The sequence below is a fragment of the Lacerta agilis genome, chromosome 1 (genome assembly GCF_009819535.1).
Source record: "Lacerta agilis isolate rLacAgi1 chromosome 1, rLacAgi1.pri, whole genome shotgun sequence".
NCBI classification, from domain to species: domain Eukaryota; kingdom Metazoa; phylum Chordata; class Lepidosauria; order Squamata; family Lacertidae; genus Lacerta; species Lacerta agilis.
In genome coordinates, this window is record NC_046312.1 from 16743918 (window position 1) to 16767933 (window position 24016).

Genomic DNA, 24016 nt, shown 5'->3' on the forward strand with positions numbered 1-24016 from the left:
TGGTCATCTTGGTTGCCCACCTCTTGCACGTTCCCCCGTGTAACATTCTTCTTAAATTGTGGTGCCCAAAATTGAACACAGGATTCCAGGTGTGGTCTGACCAAGGCAGAATAGAGTGGTACTATTACTTCCCTTGATCTGGACACTATACTTCTGTTGATGCAGCCTAGAATAGCATTAGCTTTTTTTTGCTGCTGCTGCTGCATCACACTGTTGACTCATGTTGGGCTTGTGGTCCACCAAGACCCCTAGATCCTTTTCACATGTACTGCTAGTAAGCCAGGTGTCACCCATCTTATATTTGTGCATCTGGTTCTTCCTGCCTAAGTGCAGAACCTTACAGTTGCCCCTATTGAAATAACATTTTGCAGCTTGGGCCCAGTTCTGTTGAGGTCATTTCGAATTCTGATTCTGTCTTCTGTGGCATGAGCTACCCCTCCCAGTTTGGTGTCATCTGCAAATTTGATGAGTAGTGTTTGGGTGTATAGTTCAGGCCCTTATGGATCCCACTCCAGATGTTTGGGTGGGCTGGATTTTTCTTTCAGCTTGTTGAATGACGGGGGAGCTGGCAAGCCAAAGGAAAACACTTACTTGCATTGCATTTTATTTCATTGGGTAAAATTCAAACTTTAAAAACACAACAAGGATGAAGTGTTGGCCATGAAACCAATAAATGCCATGGACGCTACCTTCACCCCCAAGCAATCTGAAAATGAGAAGACATCCAGGACTTAGTAAACTCGCTATAGTGGATATTGCACAAACCATATTATTATAATTAGCCCTATTCAATCAAATAATTCCCCCTGCTCCCAAGTACTTCTAATTATATAGGTTATTTTTTTCTTTGCAACAAAAAGATAGTCTATGTTTTCATAGATGAAAGCATAAGGTACACTCAAATGCAAGATATGCATTGTGGAGTTTACAGATGTAATGCTATATGTAAATTTTTTTTTGTTAATTGCTGCTTTGTATTTAGCTCAACCTGAGCTAAAGCCAGTGTCTTCCTTGGGGATTGGGAAGCGGGTGGGAAATGTCACTCAACGACTTTGCAGTATGACTTGGGTGCTAAAGTTTCAGTTGTCAAAAACAGCAAAAATAAACATTGCACACTGTGCTCCGAAGTGTGTGTTTTGGGGTGTAAATCTTGCTCTTCAGCTGAATGGACAGCCCACACCCCTGCTACAAATTTTAAAAATGATAGCTCAAAGCTACAACCTGCTTCAGAAAGCTGGGACCAAATTTTATACCCCAGAAATTCGTGAGCATTCAGTTTTGAGTTGCAACTGCTCTGAAACATCCGAACAAAATTCACGGTTTTCCATCCTCTACCCTCCTTTTATTTTGAAAAAAATGGGTAACATTTTAACATTTGCAAGTCGGAGGAAAATTGTGAAATGGCAGACTCCCTGTACCTTTGTGAGGAAGAGCACAACCTTGTTTCAGAACGGCACTTTTTTTTTTAGTCAAATGATAGCGATAAATCAGTGTTTTAAAGTGACCTTTTACCTTTTTAGAAACAAGGTGGGAGAAGTACTACTGATCTTTTTCAAAATGCATGACTGTAAAGTGATAAAATTGTATATTTTTCATAAAGTGGGGAAAAATTGTGCTGCTTTTGGAAATCAGTATGAAATTATGATTTCTGCTCAACCTGTGATCTTACAGCCCCGCTATATTTTCTGTATATGACTGACTAAAAGAACTGGAATAAATTAGTACCTCTGCTCATGTATATATAAGCAATGTCTTTAGATCTTAGCACACACGTTTATACCTTTGAATCACCTTGCTTTTGTGAAGTTGGGATGGGGCGGGTGGGGAGGAGAGAAAATGTAAGCAGATTTTTTGATAAGTGTGTAAAACTTCATTTGAAATATTTTAGTAAAAATTAAGTAAGAGATTGTGATAGTGCATACATTCAGTTGAAGAAAATAAAATACCTTATTTGTAAGTGAGCTGTGATTTTTTTTTTTTTTTTTTTTTACAAACTAAGGGCTTTAAATTGATTGGATGCAAATTAGGATAGGACAGTGGTTTCTGTTCACCCTGTGATCTTGCAGTCCTGTAATATTTCAACTTAGTTTGCAGTTATAGGAATATTTTGCAGAGAAACTTTCACCTGAATATTTTAAATCAGATCAGTATTTAACCATAATTTACTCCTTTTGTCTTTTTAACTAATTCCATTGTCCCCAGTGAGTACAGTCAATATGCAAGGATGATTATAATTATAGTCCAAAATAGCAGATTGGGAGTCTGCTTCAAATACATACAGAAGAAATGATGTTAATTAAGAAGGCCACAGCACACATTTCATCTACTTCTGAAAGCACAGACAACTGATTTCACTTTCACTGAGCAACAGGGCAGTACCAGAGGTTTATATTCTGTTTTTTTCACAAGCAAACAAAATTATTTACAAAGCCAAAAGTTGAAATTGCAGTGTTACCTTCCAGAACCACCAGGTGCTTTCTTCTACCTGGGAAAAAAATCTCTCCTGTTAAAAGGTATAACCAGAAAGCATTCACTAATCAAAAGAAAAGTGATTCCTCCTGAAAACAAGTTCTCTTTTACAGTGTCCAGAAAAGCTTAGCTAAACCAGCTCCCATTGACTTTTCTTCTCCAGCTGTAAAGATCGCCGTGTTGACCATTTTCCAGGAAAACTGAGTAATAGTCTTTGATAGAATGGTGTGGCTTTTATGAAAGTGCTACACCGTGTTCCTTGCTAGAGCTGATGACCTTTTAGACAAAATTTATTGGAGAGTGCCAAGCCTGCAGCAAGCTGAAATGGATCTGCTTGAGCTCTGGCGACATCTGATGTCCTGCTGTTGATATAAACAGTGCAGAACCTGCTGGTTATTCCTAAGCAATTACAGTATTTCAAAAGGAGCAGAAATCGAAAGTGTGTATCTACTCCTGGGAACAAACATGTCATCGAAAACCATTCATAGGGACTGTGGAAAGATGAGTGTATACGAGTTATGTGCAGAGATGTTCTCTACCCAGCACAGTCCTTGCCATGTTATGTGCTGCTGCTATTGGCATCGGTCTGTCTTGAAAGACAATAGTGTGTGCCTCCGGGGGTTAAGTCAAATAATGCTCAACCACTGAACGACATCGCTTCCCCCCTGAAAGTTCAGCAAGTCAATGCAAATATGTGATCATGGAAAAATAGAAGGATGTGATTTCATGAATTGCCAAGGAAGGGCGATCAAAATACATGTTCAGAAAAAAAACTTGGTTCATGCCTGTTATAGGTGAATATGCCTAAGTGTCATTCTTTATCCCCTCCCCCTCATGATGCTCTAAAGCAACCTGCTTCTTTTTGGGGGGACAGGAGTACATCTGGAAATTGAAGAACCTGTTGTGGGTTACACAAAATAGCCATTTCATAGAAAGAACTAGTGATGCTCAGACCCTGCCATCCAAAATAAGCAAAACATCTATCACCATCAAAACAAGACAAAGCAGCAGCCAACACCCTCACAAAAAGAGGCAGCATCCTTAACAATCCATAAACACACACTTTATTTTTTAAAAATGGGGAAAGCAGGAGTCTTGTTGGACTAAACATCAGGGACCCCCCAGCTCTGCAGCAACACCACAAACAAGCAAAGGACCAGGTTACTATAATGAAGGACCATCTAGCTGATAGAACTGGTTCTCCTTTTCCTGGTTAGCTGATTGGTATTTAGGCAAAACCACTGCTTGCCATTATCTGGCTGTCCAGTAGCTGACTGTAACTTAGAGCAGCAAGCAAAATCTATCAACTGCTAAGGCATTCCTTTCTGTATCTTTTTAGGAATGCCTTGCAGAGACACAGAAAATGTGGTAGGAAGGGCGAAAGTATCAGAAGAGCAGTTAAGTGATATGACTGTGAGTTGGGAGGAGAGGCGCTGCAACCATCTAATGCTGCAGCTAACCATTTATTAATAAATGACTGCTTTTCCACACTAGATTCCAGAACCAGGTTTATTTGGGTACATTTCCACAAAGTCAGCCTTTTTTTTTTTAACCAAGTTGTAAATCACAATATGCCATTACATTCAGACTTTCACACTTAGAAAATATAGATATTTATGTACAGGAATTTGCACGTAGGTTTAAACATACATTACAGGTCAAGAACCCAGTACATTCCAAACCAAAAATGACAGAAAGCCAGACACCAATGGAGGCTCATCAGCAATCAGTTGTTGAGTGTTATATATGTGCATATATATTAAATAAAATTGCTTCTAAGTGTTGCTGGAACACTACATAAATGAAAACCAGAAAGGGTCTCTCGGATGGAATGCTAACCTTAATCCCAACACTCAGTAAGTAGGCACTGATTTCTAGAAGCAAGTTTTCTTACCAATATAACTTAGCCAATATGGCTTTCAAAACATCTTCACTAGTGCAATGTAATCCACTGCTAGAATGAACTCGGAACAACTTGGATTTCAGTTAGCTTTGCAATATTGAAACTAAAAGCCTGCACTGCTCTCTACTGTGAACAAACTGGTCAAAATTCTAAGTCACTGCCTCCTAGATTCCATACGCCAGCCTCTTCATTATAGACTATTCCCCTAGTTGCCACTCAGCTATCCTGTTTAAACCACTTCCCTCCCTCCCCCAGGTTAAAGCGTATGCTATGTACAACTGCTATCTCATCCAGGTAGCACGTCCAAGTCCAGCAACAGGTGGCATCCCAGGCGGCGGTATGGGAGGTGGGACTGGTGGCTGCCCACCAGGGGGCACGGCAGGAGGGGGGTAGTTTGCTGGTGGCATTCCCAGTCCTGGAGGAGGATGAGGCGGGACAGCGTGAGAAGGAGGTAACCGGGGAGGGGGGAAGTTAGGATTGTAGGTAGGCGGTGGCGGGTAGCCCGGGGTAGGAGGAGGAATAGATGGTGGGGGGAATGATGTGGGTGGCGGAACAGGAGGAGGGTTGGGAGGGTACACATGTGGGTGGTATGGTAAGTGAGTTGGAGGTCCATAGGAGGGTGGCAGAGCTCCGTAGGTCGGTGCTTCGGTCTTCATCATTGACTGAAGGCTCTGATAGCCCTCTCCTGACATGTAAGAATTGGTGGTGGACATGCCGGTGATGTAACTGGACGGTGGAGGTGGGGGTGGCGGGCGGTGAGGCATAGGGGGCGGCTGATGCACAGGAGCGGGATGCGACGGAGGAGCAATCTGCACCTTTGCCATGTCTACAGAATCTGCTGTAGTCGTCTGATCGCCTGCCATGGAAACAGCGGCAGTCAGAGGAGGCTTATGCTCTGAAAAACAGCAACAAAGAACACTTCAGTCACAAGTACATCTGTGCATGACAGAAAGAACACAGTCAGCTAACGGGTCAATCGATCTGTACTTGTTAGGAGCTGATACGTATGATCCCAGGCAACCTCAGCTTCCTCCATGTAACCAAACTTCAACAATGCACAATAACCATTTTGGCCTAATAGACTCAGCTGCAGTACAGACTTATAAACTCCCTTGCTGCAGGATTATGTGTCCAATGTATTTTGTCAAAATAACAGTAGAGGGGAATCTTTAGCAAAAAGGGAGTGTTGGAAAAGGAAGTTTCTGGTTTGAATGCCATTTTTGGTACATTGGTCAGGTTAGTGGAAACATGAACCAACATCCATGATGTAAGAGAGATGACATTCCAGCATACATAGAGTTTCAGAGAAAAACAGAGGAGGCAACACACACTTTGCAGATCGCAGAAGAACGTACCAGGTGGTGGATGCGCAGGGGGGGCTGGTGGGTGTGAAGTCTCAATTTTAGCAATTTTAGGAGGAGGAGCCTCTGAAAATAGAGCAAAACAGAGGTGATCTTGTGAGTGTCACACCCAAAAAAAGTACCAACCAAGGTTTCTTCAAAGAAAATAACAATGCAATTAAACACTCATTGTGACTTAGCTGTGGGTAGTTATGCATAATAGTACAATTTAATAATTAAACCATCATTTTACCATACAAAACAAGATCATTTTAAAACAAAAGGGGGGGAAATACCTGCAGTTTTGGTTTCGTCCTTTGGTGATGCTGCCTGTTATTGAGAAAAATGTGCAAATCAAACACTCAAATCACACCAGCAGTATTCAAAACACTGAGTATCAAGAAATCCTAAATCAGCCTCTCTGGACATCAAATGTTGGTGAGTTAAGGGTTACGGTCATACGTAGAATCATATTTTAAGAAAATGTTATAGCTAACCTGGGATTAACATTGCCTTAATGTTACCTGCTGGCTGCTGCCACTGATTACTGCATTTTTACAGTTTCAATTCATTAAGCTTTATATTCTGCTGTTGGAATCTGCTTTGCTTTGAGGGGGGAGGATTTACCCTAAAAGACAGCTTATAAGTAATTTCCATCAATCAATAAAACTGCAACACCATGTACCTTTCCATATTGTTCCATGCTTTCTCAAAACTTTAGATATTTGTTTGTTCTGTTCATGTACAGCGCAAAACACAGTTAAGAGCTTTATGTAAGTACTGTATTGCATAAAGATTCTCCAGTGAGACATCCTGTTACCAACGTCTGATTTTAAAAAATGGCCACTGTACTTTCCAACACAATAATATTTCTGTTATTCTTACCACTGGTCTTTTCGTCTGCCTGGGAGGACTTGACTGAGGAGATGGTTTTTTAGATGGCTGTGTTTGCGGGGGTGGGGGTGGCGGCGGCTGTCCTGCCTGTTGAGACTCTTTCGGTTGAGGCGCCTGTGACTGCTCTGAGCTTTGAGACTGCTGGGTTGGAGGCACTGGAGGCGTCGACTGAAGGGAAGGAGGCTGCTGCAGCTGATGTGGGGTGTGATGAGGCATTTGTTGCTTCCCCTGCGAGTACAGATCCAGGATCTGGTGACAGATGTCTTTTAAAGCAATGAAATAAAAGACAGGGAGTTACACATTCTAGGGAACAGCTAAAGCATGAGAATTATATTTGTAAGTGGTGTTCAAAAACATACCAGAAACATTTTATCTAATGCTTTTCCAAGGAACCACAAACATTATTTATTTTCTTAGCTTCCCTGTATATGACATTCTGAGTGCCTGTCAGCTTCTCAGCTGGCCATGACAAACAATTGCCCCCATATGAGGTTCTTGCCAATTCCCCCTTTCCCTTGCAGCTCCCCTGCCTTCCCCCCCATCACCTCTTCTAGTGCTTGACAGAGCAAATTTTGAGGGGCACAGAGGGCTTCAGAAATTAGAAATATATGAAAATTGCACCCCCTCGCTTTATCCAGCAGAGCTTTATGTGAGTAGAACTCTGCTCACCAGATTGAGCTCAAAACTATTAGAAGGCAAACTGTTGAGTGAATGCTTCTTTAAAAGTATGGACCCTTTTAAAACATGGTTTTATTGAAGGACCCAAAGCATTCCATACCTACAAATAAGGTTCAGAAGCTATGATATAAACACTGATAAATATACGAGAAATATGCATGCAGCACCTTGGAAGGAGGCAAACAGAACTCCATGAAACAGTACTTTTTCCAGACAGGCTCTGAATGAGGGCTGTGAAGACCCAATTTATTTAAATAGAATCACAGAATTGTAGAGTTGGCAGGGATCCCGAGGATCATCTAATCCAACCCCCTGCAATGCCGGAATATGCAGTTGTCCCACATGGGGATCGAACCTGCAACCTTGGCATTATCAGCACCATGCTCTAACCAACTGAGCTATCATGCTATATTCTGGTTTATAATAAACAGCAGTTTGTATCCAAGTTGTATAACTCAAGCCTGTTGTAAAGGTAATGGTTCGGAGAAAAATGGTTTGGGGAGCAAATACTTTTGGTACCTTCCAGGACATCCACAGGTACATCTTGCACAAACTGCTCCCACCACCTTCTGTACATTGGCTTTGATGTCCACTCCTGAATCTCAAATTTGCACAAGCGGCCGGCCAGATACATGACAGCAACCGCTATGATCTCAGGCTCCCACTGCAGCGACAATGTAGTGCACAGACTAGAAAAACCAAACCAGAATCCATTATCATCAGACACTGGCATATGATATTATAAAACATAAACCACTGGGAGCCGTTTAGCAGGAAGGCAGCAAATAAATCTTACTAACTGAAGCTTCTGGACTATTTACAAAAGGCAGCCCCACGAACAATGCATCACAGTAGTTCTAATGGGCCTGGATAACTGAAGTGAAACTATCCCTTGCCCAGGGAGGGCTAAGCTAGTAAATGGCACTTCAGACCAGAGAGGCTGCTTGTGTCTCCTGCGACAAAGATGGATTAATGAGCACTTCAAGACTATAAACCTGATCCTTCAGGGGAGTGCAACCTTCTCGACAACAGGTTGAATGCCACTTAATTGAGCGGATGAATCATCCACTGTTCACACCCCCATCTTGTCTGGACTGAGCTTTAGTTCACTGGCACCCATCCAGCCCATTGCCATTTCCAGGTACTTGATTAAGCACTCCCACATCATGTTCCTTGTCCATCCACTGCACATTTCAATATGCAACTATAGCCACATTGCAGAGCACTTGGCATGTGTGGCCAAGGATGTGGGATGGGGTAGACTAAAAGTCTGAATAATGCCACTTTCAAGTTTTTTGGAAATGCTTCAGAAAAGAAAGTGAACGGAAGCCTCAATAAGTGATTAACTACTGAGCATAATGATTTTTAGTAAAAATTAGCATATGATTACAGGGGATTTTTTACCTGTCGTTTACAAATGTCCATGCCATTTGAACCAGTTTTTGAATTTTGTTCTTGTCACCTATTAAGAAGTGGAGGTTACGTGACAGAAAGAGGAAAGGAGAAAAGAAAAGAAAAGGATTACTTATGAAAATGAAACAGCCTGGCAATTATCAGATATATAACACAACCTTATGCATTTTTACTGAGAAGCCCCACGAAGTAAAACTGGTCTTCACAGAAGTGTATATAGGATTAAAACCAAAGAATTTTATTTTTTTGGGCAGATTGCAGGCTCAGTAAGAAAAACAGCTTTACGTGTTTTCCTTACCTACATTGGGACCAAGTATATACAGAGGCAGAATTCTTTATGGCTATCTCCATCTAGATGGTGAACTTTGCACACAACCGCATGAAGCTTTTTATTCAATGGATTGTGCAGTCAAAGCCCATTTGAGAAGGTTACATTCTGCCAAACAAAAGAGGCTAGAATCAGAGACTCCACCTTCCACTAAACAGCGAATGTGCAAGTCTAACCTTTTCAACAATAGCTCTCTACACACAGCCCCCAGCTGCTACTTGGAACTGTGGCAACTCCAGCTAAAAAGTCAATGAAAAAGTGAGACATGTTCCTTGACCTAAGCAGAATTGGATATCTCCTCCTCCTTGGAAGAAAGGATACACTGCAGTTTCACTGCACACAAAAAATAAAAATGTGTGATGCTCTACTACACAGTATTCATACTTTGTACTTTATCGGGAGTGGGGAAATGTTTCAGCTGGTGGGCCAGATCCAATTGTGACCAACCTTCTACAAGTCCCATATGACAGGTGTGCAGGGTGCGCCCACCTGTTAATCGTCTGGTACGAGGAGGATCCAGCCCATGCAGTGGGGCTTGCATTCAGCATCAAATTTGAATGATGCTGAAAGCATTCTCAATTGTTCCTTTTCAACCGCAGCTTTATCTATCCCATGCCCGACATCATATGACATCAAGTGAGCGGCAGGTGGGCCTGACTGAGGGACAATTGCCACATGAGGCAAATTAAGAACCGTAACAGGCTTGATGACCTACACATACACCATCTTACATTGAGAAAAGGCATGAAGAAGCCCCTAAGTGTAAGCTCAGCTCTAAATCTACAAAACAAATGGCATACATGAAAACACACACATTCAACGTAAAGTATGCTAAATGGCCTATCATACATTTCATCTGTCTGCCTCCCACCCTTCAATAATTTATTCTAAAAATGTGGCTGATTAAATTGATACAAACAGTGGAGAAAAATGAATATGACATCACCTATACATGCCAGGACTGAGAAATGCAATGCTATTTTCATACCTTTGAGCTGCTTAGCATATTTAAGCAGGAACTGGTAAGGATGCTCCACTTGCAAGTCAAATTTTATTGTCTGCAACAATATCCTCTCTAAAACCATAACTTCTTCCTAAATATCATAAGAAGATAGCAAAGACTCCATTACTCCAAAAAGCCAACTGATTTATTTTTTTACATTTTATAAAATTCCAGACGGCATTACACAATAATGCCAAGGTTAGCCATATCCAGGGCTTATCTACTTCTGGGCTTGTCTGCAGTAACTTCACCTAATTTTAAAAACTAAAATTTTGCTTTTAACAGCTATATAAAATGAGTGCATATAAGCACCCACATTTTTGTGGTTGTGCAACAACGTTCAGCAACTAAAAATCACCTTCTACCTCACAAACTGATGATCAGAACCCTTCAATTATTTTTCCATATCCTATACTTGGCATCACAGTGGACTCAGAGATCATAGGGTCAACAAACAGCAGAGCATAAGGAACTATGGTTACGATCAAGCCTTGTGTGCCTCCAGTTTCCACTTCAGGCAAAAAAAACCCCCCAAAACCCCACCCTCTTGATCTGCTGGCAAAGTGTCACAGAAAGGGCAAAATAGGGGAAGAGAAGAGGAAGGGGAAATGGGGGAAGTCACAAGTTCTTATGGCAGTGAGGGGGCTGACTTTCCTACCTAGTACTATCTCCACAATAAAGCCCAATGGCAAATCCTGTTGCTGATCCCTGCTGTACAACCACGTTTTTGTCTTTTTCTTTTAAAAAGTCCATAATACTGCAGCACAGTTTTGGGGAAAGAGTGAAACTGCACAGAAGTGCAGTCAAATGCTAATTACTAGGAAAAGAAATACAAGCTTCCGGATTTCAATGATTTCAGGAATGACTTCCAACAGCCAAAGTAAAATATCCATAATACAGCGGTGCCCCGCTAGACGAATGCCTCGCTAGACGAAAAACTCGTTAGACGAAGGCATTCGTCTAGCGGAAGGCTGCCCCGCTAGACGAAAAAGTCTATGGGGCTGCCTCGCAAGACGAAAAAATTTCGTCTTTTTTTTCGTTTTGCGGAGCGCGGCTGTCATTGCTGCTCCGCAAGACGAAAAACCCGCTAGACGAAAATTTTCGCAGAACGAATTATTTTCGTCTAGCGGGGCACCACTGTAAAGGGATACTTTGGAAGTTGACAGTACTCCCTGAGCATATTCTTTCATCCCCCCCCCCCATTACTTATAGCACTTGGTGCAAGGGCTAGGCAATCATCCATGGCTATGAGAAGATGGTAGGAGTAGAACCAAATGCTTGTTCAGCCATCAAACTGTGACAGGAGCTTCTTAGCCTAAAACTCCAAGCAAAGTTGGAGGAAACATTCTCAGAAGTCAAAGTGGACAAGCAGTTCCTTATTACTAATATTGGCTATCTGAGTGCCTTATGACTAGCTCAAGGCTTGCTCCAAGAGGTGTTGAAAAGCTTCCAAACATCCAAAGTTACTCACAAATAATGCGGCAGCACAGTCTAGCAAGACATGTACACTGTTTACCAAATTATGCAGAAAATGCCAATGAAATACTATATTCATGCTAACCTGCATACTTTCCAGCATATGTTAATTTTTTGAAAATTTATTTTATATCTAAGTCATCTGAAGACTTTGTGGCTAACAAAATGCCTATTATAACTACAACAAAGAAATAAGTGACAAAAGTGTATTTGTTCCAGTTTGCTTACTGTATGCATATGGCTGCACTCTGTGTGGCCAGTTTCACTGCTTCCCCTGTGCAGTGGATTATTTCTTTGCTGAAAAGACAGGCAAACGCAAAGGAGAACAACACACAAGCACTGCAATAAAGCCTTTGAAAATAACATATGGCAAAAATACTATCTATATGATCCCAACCACTAAAATATCTTCGTTATTTAAATACTGATGAAAGATGCTGGTAATATTTTATTTTAAAAATATCAAGTTTTTTATCTAGCTTAAGAAGACTTCTAGTTCACTCTATTTTACTCCAACACTATCACTAAATCCATGTGCTATACTAAATATCTACAGACAATATTACTAGGGTTGCACCATGTTAACTTAAAGCATCCTTAGCACATGTCCATTTACCTTTGGATCATCTCCAAATTGTCCGAACTGCACATCATTTAGTAAACTACGAGCTGTTTTGATTATATCTTTACATTTTTTGGGTGTTTCTTCAACTTTTCCTGCTAGGAAGAGACAGCAAGCTCCAGTCACCTTGAGAGAGAGAGAGAGAGAGAGAGAGAGAGAGAGAGAGAGAGAGAGAGAGAGAGATCTCCTTTAGAAAGTTGCCCAAATATAAAATTCAGAGGAAATAATAATTTTACTTTATAAAATGAAAAGAGATTATCCACTCATACAAAACAAAGTGTATATATATCTCATAGATGTGATGGGACTGGCAACGATTTGGGGTCCATGGGCACATTTGCAAACTGAAAAAACTGTCAAGGGCAAAATACTCAGACTGAAACCAAGCACACACTACAACCATTTCTATTTGCTGCAATGGAATGCTTCTTTCAAGCAATGAGAAGAGAGGGAGGAGGGTTCTGTGGGTCTCAGAGAAGGCCACAAGTGGGACTATCCACACCATACTGAATCCCCTACTAACTGTTCACCGTCACCACCAGTATTTTGGAAAGTTGTGTAAGATTTTATTGCTGTACTTAACCCAGGTCAATGCATCATGATAATAAAAGAGCTGCCAGAAACCATAGCTAACATTGCCGTGAAATCATTTTGCAAACAAAAATGGCATTGTGTCTTGCTGGATTTGAACACACAATAATGGGTTGTGCCACTTGTGAGAGCACACAAAGAAGTGTAATAGTGGCATTCATATGACCTTTACATCTCAGGATCATAGGAACATGATTTTACATTAGATTCCACCTAGTTCAATCTTCTAATAGGTCACCTATTGGCAATGTAATCACTATACAGTCGTGCCTTGGATCCTGAACGCTGCAAATCTGGAAGTGAGTGTTCCAGTTTGTGAACGTTCTTTGGAACCTGAACATCCGACATGACTTCTGATTGAGCGCAGGAAACTCCTGCAGCCAATTGGAAGCTGTGCCTTGGTTTTTGAATGTTTTCGGAAGTTGAACGGATTCCCGGAATGGATTCCGTTTGACTTCCAAGGTACCAGTCGTAACTCAGAAGTTGAATGGAATCTGTTCCGGAAGTCCGTTTGACTTCCGAAACATTCAAAAATCAAAGCATGGCTTCCGATTGGCTGCAGGAAGGTCCTGCAGCCAATCAGAAGCCGCAGAAGCCCTGTCAGATGTTCAGCTTCCGAAAGAACGTTCACAAACCAGAATAATCACTTCCAGTTTTTGATCATTCGGGAGCTGGAACGTTTGGCTCCCAGGGCATTTAGGAGCCGAGGTACGACTGTATGTATGAAATCACCAATTTCCCCCTCAGATTTGTCTACTGGTAGAAATTTAGTTTTCACAATAAACTGTCCCTGCAGCATATTATGGTATGATCCCAGCCTAACTATAGTTTGAATTATGGACTGTACAAGCAAACCCAACCCAACCCCCCATTTACATGGGGGTTACATTCAGAGAAGAAGAAGAAGAAGAGTTTGGATTTGATATCCCGCTTTTCACTACCCGAAGGAGTCTCAAAGCGGCTAACATTCTCCTTTCCCTTCCTCCCCCACAACAAACACTCTGTGAGGTGAGTGGGGCTGAGAGACTTCGGAGAAGTGTGACTAGCCCAAGGTCACCCAGCAGCTGCATGTGGAGGAGTGGAGACGCGAACCCGGTTCCCCAGATAACGAGTCTGCCGCTCTTAACCACTACACCACACTGGCTGGTACCTGCACACCAGTGAAATTGCATATATTTGAACCATCATTGAAAAAGCTTGCAAATTCTCCACTGCCATATTATGTGGTGTTTTCTGGTCACTTCTGGGTTTAGCACAATACACATGAATGACAGAGTACTATTAACAGTTTTTTGTATAAAAACAGCATATTTATACTTACATATCTTGGAAACTGCTTGAAGGAATGGAACATATAAAATCGATGAAAATAAATTATCCCAGTTGCTAGCGTATCATAATGTCTGGATTACAAGTTAAGGCTCTGAACAGATTTTAGCTCAAACCCAGCTATAAAGATTAACTGCAAATGAAATTGAATGATGCATCAAAACGCAAATGATGAAAACTTAATTTTTAAAATGATGATGCATCTGCGTGGGGTTGTTTGCCAAGAATGCACTCCCAAGCATAGTGCCAGTGTCACAGATCCATTGCAATGAACTTAGCAATTTCATGACTGTCCCCAGTATTGGGGTGGAAGGGGAAAGAGGGTACTCTCCCTCCCATCCTATAAGCCACTTTTGCCAGATCACTGCACACAAGCTATTGAAACCCTGACTTAAGTATTCAGGTAGAACTACTCAACACCTACTTTGCCTGACTTTAAAGTATTCAGGTGTTTAAGCAAGAGCAATCTTAACTGAATTCTCAACTGCTAAAAAAAAGCAACACCCAACCAACTGAACACCCAACTCAAAGGATACAGTCCCAAACGGGTTCCTACATCAAATATGAAACGAGCACCTTCCCTCCGATATCTTGCTTCGGTAGCTGGATCGAGTCCTTCTAGCTGCGATGGCGTATGAGCCAAGTCTTTCTTATCCCAGTACCAGCATGGTTTCGTGTGGTCCAGGTTTGCCGATGCTACAGAAGGGCTGGAGTTCTCTTTTGTTTCCTTCATTTATTGATGCCAAATGGTTCCCGGTTTTCAAGCGCTGGCTTTTTTACAGGGCAACTTCTGAACCTTGGGGGGTGGGGAGAGAAAGGATTTAGTTTTATGATGTAATAAGAATTTTAATTAAATTCTTACAACAATGACCAGAAGACAACAGTTTCCCACACAAAATGTTACAAACACAAATTACAGGAAACAACCAGAGCGTTTTGTGGCACCTTAAAACTTACTAATTTATTATGACATAGGTTTTTGCCGCTAACATCCTTTATATCATTAGCATAAGATGTCAAGGAAATAAACAACTATCTGACTTTTAGAAGATATCTGAAGGCAACCCTGTTTAGGGAAGTTTTTAATGTTTGATTTTTTATCGTTAATATTCTGTTGGGGGCCGCCCAGAATGGCTGGGGAAACCCAGCGAGATGGAAGGGGTATAAATATTATTATTATTATTATTATTATTATCAGAAACCGCCTCAAGAGCCCTTTTAAGACTGTTTCAGTAGGGGCTGAGGCAACAACGGGAAAAGTGGAGCAAACGCTTTTCCGAACCTTCATTACTGTCGCCGCCACAAACTCTTTCGAGGAGGGGTCCCCTTTTTTGGAGACTTCCGGAGGCCCCGTAACCCTCTTTCAGCCACTCGCATTCCCCACAACGACTCACGCGCCACAGGGAGCCAAACGCGTCGAGGCATCAATGACAACTCCTGCACGGCGCCATCTTGTGAGAGAGCCTCGACAGAGCCGTTGCCGACGTCGTTGCGTCACGCAGTCTACGGGAGAAACGCGTACGAACGAGTCGCCTCCGCCAATCGAAACTCCACCTTAGACTCTTAATCCCGCCTCCTCCATTTTCCAGGCGCGGGCGCTCCCTCGCCCAACCACATCCGCGTTTGAGCAAGACGAGACTTGGTTTTGACTCTCACCCACTCCGCTTTGCCCTCGACTCCGTTAGCCAATGGGAGGGACGCAGGGTAGAAACGAAGGCGGATGACTCCAGCCAATGAGCTCTCCAAAAGGCGGGGGGTGGGGAAACGAAGACGACGTACGGGGTGAGGAAGGGGGCGGTCTTGTTGGTTGGAGCTCTTATCCCCGCCAATCAGAATTCGGTACACCACCACCCCCACCCCCCTCTCGCGTTCGCTCCGCTGGCCTTTCCCTCCCTCAGGCTCTCGCGCACGCTCCCCACCTTTTTAAAAGAAGTGTGTGTGTGAGAGAGAGAGAGAAGGAGAGAGGGGCGAGGAGGAGGCGGCGCGCCGGATTGGTTGGCCCGCCCCAGTGCGAGGACTGCGGGCCAATGGCAGCGGTGGAGGCCTGGGCTCCGCTGGAGGGGCGGGCGAGGGGGGCCGCAGGCGGACCGAGGCCAGCGCTGGGTCCTCAGAGCCACTGAGTGAGTTTGTAGGTTTGTGTTTACGCGCACGCGCGCGGCGGGGCTGTGGTTGGCTTCGCGGCCGCCGCCACCGCCGCCGCCTCCTCCCCCCTTCCCCTCCCCCCCTCCACACCCCGGGCAGCGCCGTCCGGTGAGAGGATTTTGAGCCCCGTGTTGTCATCGCTAAAAAAAAGGTAAATGGGGGAGGCCTAATCCCGACCCCGTCTCTCTCGTACGTCGCCTCAGAGGAGGGCGAGTCGGGTGGGGGCTAGTCCGGCCCTGGCGCCTTCCTCCTCCTGTGTCTTTCTTATTTAAATAATAAAAGACCCATGTGGCTGAGGGCCCTCACACGCCACTGAGGAAGACGCTGCCGCCGCCGGCTGCTCTCTCCGGAAACCGACACACGCGATTCAGGAGGTCGCCTAGATGCGTCATCCCGTGTCAGCCCTCGTCCACCCGCCCCGTTCACACGATCTTCCTTGCACGCTGTGATGTCCGCGCCAGTGAATTGGTCCGGGAGAACCGCCACCGCCGCTTCCCCTGGGCTGTAGTCGCGGTCGGCCCACAACCCTCCCCGTAGTTTTCTTCCAGAGGGCTAGGAAGGGGTGTGTTTGTATGTATGTGTGTGTTTCAAACCACTCGTGCGGTGCCATCCTACTAAAAATAACGCTCCAATTTCCGAAGTAAACATGCGTATCTCAACGGCGGGTGGGGGGTGGGTGGGGAGGAAGAGGCGTTGCGCTCATCAGTTCCAACAGATCCTGAAGATGCGCCCCTGCAGACGCCCGCATGGTTTATTTTTAAGTCAGGATCATAGGTTTTTTGGGGGAAAGGCGTTTCTTCCTTGCCCAAATGAGTGTGCATAGGATTGCAGCCTTACTAAGGGCCTTGCCCCTCCGCCTCTCCCATTTCGCAAACGCATTTGCTGCACGCACTGGCCTCCTCCATGCATATTCATCTCCTCATATCCTGGCCTGTTCTATGCCCAATTTTGGCTTCTGCCTCCTGCCGTCCACCATTTCTGCTCAGCTTCTGCTCTCTGTCCCCATTCTAATAAATAACAGTTTAACACTGCTTCATGGGTCACATGACAGCTGCTTATCGCTGTATATAGTTGCCTCACAGTCTCTTTGGCATGGATGTTTTCCAAATATTACCGGTACCTATTGTTTGTCATAATGTGGCTTAGCTGCCAGCATGCATGAAACTCCCGGTATTTACTTACCTACCCTGTCTATTAAATCAAATTCATGTCACACACACACACAGAGAGTGAGGCTGTCATAAATACTTCATTGATTCTCATCGTTCCTTGATGGGTTTTTTTGCTTTTACTTTAATCTTGACCAGGCCCCAGTTGTTACCATTCCCCTACTAGTCAACATTATTTCCTGTTCCTGTCTTACAACACTAGATCAGTGTTTTTCAACCTTTTTTGGGCAAAGGCACACTTGTTTCATGAAAAAAAATCACGAGGCACACCACCATTAAAAAATGTTAAAAAAATTAACTCTGTGCCTATATTGACTATATATAAAGTATTTTTTCAATTTTTCCCACGGCACACCAGGCAACATCTCACGGCACACTAGTGTGACGCGGAACAGTGGTTGAAAAACACTGCACTAGATATTGCCCTTTCTTGACAACTCACAATCTCTCTGTGTTATCCCCTGTTAGTGGGTTCAAGATTGCAGCATAAGACTCAGAAGTAAGCCCCATTTTGTTCTCCGAGGTTACTCTAGGGTAAGGGTGTATAGGATTGCAGGGCATTCAGCTTAATTTCAGGATTATCATATCTTTCTCAGATTAAATTGCCTATAGTTCCAGTATTTTGCTGCTTATTTTCTGAACTTCTCAATGATACATTTATCACATCTTGACCTTAATGCCAGTTCCATTTCTCTTACAGGAATCCTACTGACATTAGTAATTATTTTGTAATTCTCCATGCATCTGTTTTGATTTTCTCATACACAACTTCCATTCCTTTCTTTAAATGTCTGTCTTGCAGATAATTCTTCTACTTTTTGCCTATTCCTCATAGGATTGAAGCAAGCCATAACTTTTCATTTCTCTTCTCTTCTGTTTTTTATGGTAGTTGACTTTATACAAACTCTAGGGGGTCATTCCTAGAGTGGAAGAAAGTGGAAATCACAGAGGAGTATACATGAGTAGCCAACAGTTGCAGGGGGAAAGTCAGGCTGGCTAAACCACAGAATGATCTTAGGCTTGAAAGAGAAGTTAAAAAAAAAGTTTCTTCGGTTATGTCCTAAGTAAGAGGAAGAACAAGCAAGTGGTAGGTCCTCTGTGTGGGAAACACAGAGAAATGCTGTTGGGTGACAGAGATAAAGCGGAACTACTCAACACCTACTTTGCCCCTGTCTTCACCCAAAAGGAAAGCTATGCTCAACCTGGTGATAACAGAATAAATAATGTAAGGAGGGAGCTGCAGTCCCATGGACTGCAAAAAGATCAAACTTATCCATCCTTAAAGAAATCAGCCCTGAGTGCTCACTGGAAGGACAGATCCTGAAGTTGAGGCTCCAGTACTTTGGCCACCTCATGAGAAGAGAAGACTCCCTAGAAAAGACCCTGGTGTTGGGAAAGATGGAGGGCACAAGGAGAAGGGGACGACAGAGGATGAGATGGTTGGACAGTGTTCTCCAAGCGACTGGCATGAGTTTGGCCAAACTGCGGGAGGCGGTGAAGGATAGGCTTGCCTCCGTACTGCGGTCCATGGGGTCACAAAGAGTCGGACATGACTGAACGACTGAAGAACAACAACAACAACAAGTGATGCCAATAAAGGTTTTGATATTGATTGACTGACTGAACCCAAAAAGTATTCATTAATGGTTCCTTATCATCCTGGGAAAAAGTGAAAAGGGGGGTGCTGCAGGGTTCTGTCCCGGGCCCGTTGTTGTTCAGCATCTTTATAAATGACTGATGAAGGAATTGAGGGGACGCTCATCAAATTTGATGACACCATACTGGGAGGGGTAGCTAATGCCGCAGAAGACAGAATCAGAATTCAAAATGACGTTAACAGTTTGGAGAACTGGGCGCAAGCTAACAAAATGAATTTCAGTAGGGACAAATGTAAGGTTTTGCACCTAGGCAGGAATAATCAGATGCCCAAATATAGGATGGGGGACACCTGGCTTACTAGCAGTACAGGTGAAAAGCATCTAGGGGTCTTGGTGGACCACAAGCTGAACATGAGTCAACAGTGTGATGCAGCAGCAAAAAAAAAAAAAAGCTAATTCTATTCTAGGCTGCCTTAACAGAAGTATAGTGTCCAGATCAAGGGAAGTAATAGTACCACTCTATTCTGCCTTAGTTAGACCACACTTGGAATGCTGTGTCCAGTTCTGGGCACCAGAGTTTAAGAAGGATGTTGACAAGCTGGAACATGTGCAGAGGACAGCAACCAAGATGATCAAGGGTATGGAAACTAAGCCTTATAAGGAGCACTTGAAGGAGCTGGATATGTTTAGCCAGGAAAAGAGGAGACTGAGAGGAGATATGATAGCCATCTTCAAATATCTTAAGGGCTGTCACATGGAGGCAGCATGCTTGTTTTCTCCTGCTCTGGAGGTTAGGACTCGAACCAATGGCTTCAGGTTGCAAGAAAGGAGATTCCAACTAACATTCGGAAATACTTTCTGACAGAGCTGTTCAGCAGTGGAACAGACTCCCACAAGAGGTGGTGGACTCCTTCCTTGGAGGTTTTTAAACACAGGTTAGATGGCCATCTGTCAAGGATGCTTTAACTGAGATTCCTGCATTGCAAAGGGTTGGACTAGATGACTTTTGGCGTCCCTTCCAATTCTGATTCCAGACCTTTTCTGCCAAACGAATGTACAGTTTCCCCATTTTACTTTAACCTGTTCATAAGCAAATATTAATTGTAGTGTGATTGCACCTGCTTCCATCTTGAATTTTCTATTCTTATTCTTTGATAATTTAATGTCTCTTTCACCGAAGTTGTGTTTCCTCTGTCCTCAAAGTCTTTTTTTGTAGTAGGTTTAACTTTTTACTCCATTTATCCATCCACCCACTTAATAGTGTCTTGGCAGAGATATGGCTAGTAGAGAATCCTATATGGGTAATGGAGTGATGCTGTTTGCCGTGCCAGGGGTTCTTTGTTGGAAAGAAAGGCAATCTACACATGGCTCATGTGGGAGGAAAGCGGAACACAAATTTAACAAGGCTTGATAATGGATTAAGATCTTAGTTGTAGTTTGGAGGCATTTTTTAATTTTGTGAAATCTTGGTTCCCTTCCTGTCTGTTCAACCCAACTGATGCGCCCCTCACCATGAAATATCAAAATATGGCAAAAAAATAAGAGAAAAATGGGAGAGGGTTATTGTATTCATGCCCTGCATGTGGGCTTTCCTTAGGCATCTGGTTGGCCATTGCAAGATTTGAATGCCAGGCTGTGTATGTCCGTGATCTGCTCTCAAGCTTTTTCGGGAGAAACTGTTAAACATCATTACGCTTCATCTCTCCTTTGGGAATCGTTTTCCTTTAGGAAAGGGATGAGGAACCTTTGACTCTTCTGATGTTGTTAGACTCCACTCTCATCAGTCACAGCGAGTGTACCCAGTAGTCAGGGATGGCGAGAGTTGTAGTCCAGCAACATCTGAAGGGCCACAGAATCACAACATCTGCTTGAGCAAAATGGCTAGCTTGTTCTAGCCATCAACTCACTTTACTATTCCTTGTTTTGTGGTGTGTGTGACATGATTTAACCTGCCCATTGCTTATGGCAGACTGTTAGGTTAGGAATTTGAATTTGCTAAATGCTTTTGCATTTGATATGCTTTACAGATCCTTTCTTTGGGCTGTATTCAAAGGTGTCTCTGCACAGGAAGAACGGACTTCCATACACGTAAGAGAGCTTCCCTTTGCTCTCCTGCTGCCCACTTCCCCAAAAAAGTCTGCTTTGGAGAGTTTGGGGAATGGCAGGGAGGTAGGAGAAGGAATGAGAAATACTGTTGCAAATCAGAAGTCTGCTTGTTTGACATTGGATCTTACTCTGTCTTCTGATACACGGAAAGCCTTTGTATGACAAAATGGTGAAAGAGTAAAAGCCAGCAGACAGGCTTGTGTTGCTTATTGTGATTTTCACCTATTTTTAATTTGCTTAAAAATACCCTGTTAACTACATGCTATCTCAAAATGAAACACCAGTATAAGTTTGTCTCCTTGCTGATATGGTACAACTTCATTTATGATCTTTAAAATTCCATATTCTACAAGGAAACTGGAGAATTGCAATCTTTTAGCAAATTAAGTACAGAATTAATATTCACTTTCTTTTAATTGATATTCTACATAGATTTGCTGAAACCTAATTTTTCTTGATTGGTTTAAGTTCTTAAAAGGGGAGCTGGTTCAGTTGACAGGCAAACTGTCATAAACCATGCTAATGTGATAGCTAACACAAGTAGAATTTATCTTTGTAAGATAAAAGTACTATTTGGGTATTCAGTCTTTTGTGGGGGGAAACATGCAAGGAGAAGCAGGGTTGTGCAGCCCAGCTCTGTTTTAATAATAGTAATAATAGTAATAATAATAGTAATTTATTATTTATATTCTGCCCATCTGGCCAGGTCTCCCCAGCCACTCTGGGCAGATCATCTGTACACAGTTTAGAACCTTTCACGAATTTGGGGTCTGAAGTAGAGAGCTGCACAACATATTTTATAGCTCTTCAAAATCAGAGCTTTAAATCACACAGAGATTCTTTTTTTTAATGCTTTTCAGATTTATACATTTCACTAATTTTACAATCATTTTAACATTTCAAAACTGGACTTCCTTCTCCCTCTTTCTGCGGTTCCTTAAGTTTATTTTTAATATCTTCTGCATATCCAAATTAACTTAATTTGATCGTTTATTCATCTACTTTAAATATATACTCTTATAAAACTGCAGATTATTACAATAATCCTGCCAATGTTCTTATCTGTTTACAATTTATTTGTAAATATTCAATAAACCATTTCCATTATTTTATAAAAAGTTTGTTATCTTGATTTCTTATTCTTCCAGTAAGTTTCACCATTTCTGCATATTCCATAAGTTTTTGTATCCATTCTTACTTTGCTTGGACTTCTGCTTCTTTCCATTTTTGGGCAAGTAACATTTTTGCCGCTGTAGTAGCATAGAGATTCTTCACAAGTAGAATATGTGTTCCTCCTTGTGTCTTTCTTTGAATGTGATCTGTTCCATAGTATGAACAGACTCCCTAGGGACTTTACTTCCTTGGAGCTTTTTAAGCAGAGGTTGGATGGCAACCTGTACCATATGCATTGCAGTAGGGTTGAAGTAGATGACCCCCAGGGTTCACTCCAGATTTATAATTCTATGATTCCAAGATTCTAAGTTTCTGATGCAGTCTGCTGTCAGTAGACAGTTGCTTTTGTGAAGGGAAGTAGCTTCACTGCTGTATCAGTTACATCAGCCCAAGTACTAATTTTGGGACATTGCAAAACATACCGACTGTTACTGGTGGCCTAAGTTCCTGGCATTCTCTGCAGTAGTAGGGCACAAAGGTAACAAATGATAATGGACCATTACAAATCCAAATAGACTTGGTAGCTTTTAGCTACAAGAAATAAAATTGAAACCTCTGTGTTCAGTGGCAGTACACCTCTAATGATCAAATGCTGGAGTCGAGAAGGGAATGGGTTGCTTGTGACTTCAGAGGATTATCTAACAGGCCACAATTGAGTACTGGACTAGATTGGCATCTGGTCAAATAGTGAGGCAGCTAAAAGTGGAGCATGTTTCGCTAAAGAGAAAAAGAAGCGACTTTCGCTGGCAGTTTCCTAGGTTCCCTAGCCCTCGTCTTGTTTCTGAGATTTTAAAGGATTGTTCTGTATATTGTCCCCACAGTCATAAAAATCTCAGGATTCAAAGCATAACTTGTCTTAGCTCTCAGCAGGTATTTGCAAAATAATATGTAACCACATTTTCTGTTAAATGAACGATGACAATTTTGGAATGACATCTAATGATACATGCCTAATTTGCCCAATGCAAATCTTGTGCAACATGGCTTAAGTTTCTTTTCTCCACCCCAGCCCTCTGTGCACCCCAAAACATTCTTTGTAGAATCCTCTGGGGCAATATGCGTAACGCGGGCGTGCATAACTCGAACACACATAAAAACACTTGAAAACCCGGAAGTCGCACAATTTGAGCGCTTCTGCGCATGCGTGAAGTGCGCAGAAGTGTTCTGCGCATCCGGCAGTCGCGCACGCTCCGGAAAACACTTCCGGGGCGTGGGAGTGCGTATCCCGAATGTACGCAACATGAGGTATGACTATATGCTTTTGGGTTCTTATCATAAATGTTAGTTTGCAGCATGTACAGTATTGTGTTTTATTACAGTGAGTAAGGACGACAGGTTACAAAAGTATAGTTATGCATGAGGTGGGTGGGGGGAATGAATAGGTTCTCTTTCTCCTGATATTTGAACCCTGGATCATCCAGTGAAACTAAATAGTGAGACATTCAGGGCAGACAAAAGGAAATACTTCTTCAAAGTGCATAGTTAAACCATGGAGTTTGCTAACATGGTAGTGACCACCAACATGGACAGCTTTAAAAGGGAAATAACCCTATCTTCCAATGGACACTAATTGGGCACAACCCTTTATAAGAAAATATTATAGTACAAAGAGAAAATTTAACAGTTTCAGAATAGGAAACTTGATGTAAGTCACTTATTATAATTCATTTAACTCCATTATTTAAATCTAGGTGCTTTAAATCAATCAATTTTGTTACAACTTATTTGCATTGCGCCAAAGAAAATTATCTCTTCCTTTTTTCTTTGTTATAGAGGTGACCA

General features: G+C 42.5%; 2 protein-coding genes across 3 annotated transcripts in view; one reads left to right on the forward strand and one right to left on the reverse strand.

The window, feature by feature from the left end:
* Positions 1-3964: 3964 nt before the first annotated feature.
* Positions 3965-15391, reverse strand: CCNK (cyclin K). Of its 2 annotated transcripts, XM_033140136.1 has the most exons (12): positions 15329-15389; positions 14583-14842; positions 14039-14120; positions 12121-12252; positions 11733-11801; positions 10014-10119; positions 8689-8746; positions 7804-7973; positions 6598-6869; positions 6009-6042; positions 5728-5799; positions 3965-5267 (listed from the first exon to the last, which is right to left on the reverse strand). In XM_033140136.1, the coding sequence occupies exons 2-12, from the start codon at positions 14777-14779 to the stop codon at positions 4654-4656; spliced, it is 1806 nt and encodes a 601-aa protein (XP_032996027.1). In that variant the 5' UTR covers positions 14780-14842; positions 15329-15389; the 3' UTR covers positions 3965-4653. The 2 variants fall into 2 exon arrangements, with proteins under 2 accessions (XP_032996027.1, XP_032996036.1); XM_033140145.1 differs by lacking the exon at positions 11733-11801 and having other exon boundaries at positions 15329-15391.
* Positions 15392-16218: 827 nt separating this feature from the next.
* SETD3 (SET domain containing 3, actin histidine methyltransferase) overlaps positions 16219-24016 on the forward strand; it is a 45056-nt gene continuing 37258 nt past the window's right edge. Inside the window, 1 exon segment of the mRNA XM_033140156.1 lies at positions 16219-16335. The gene's annotated coding sequence lies outside the window, so the exon portion shown is untranslated.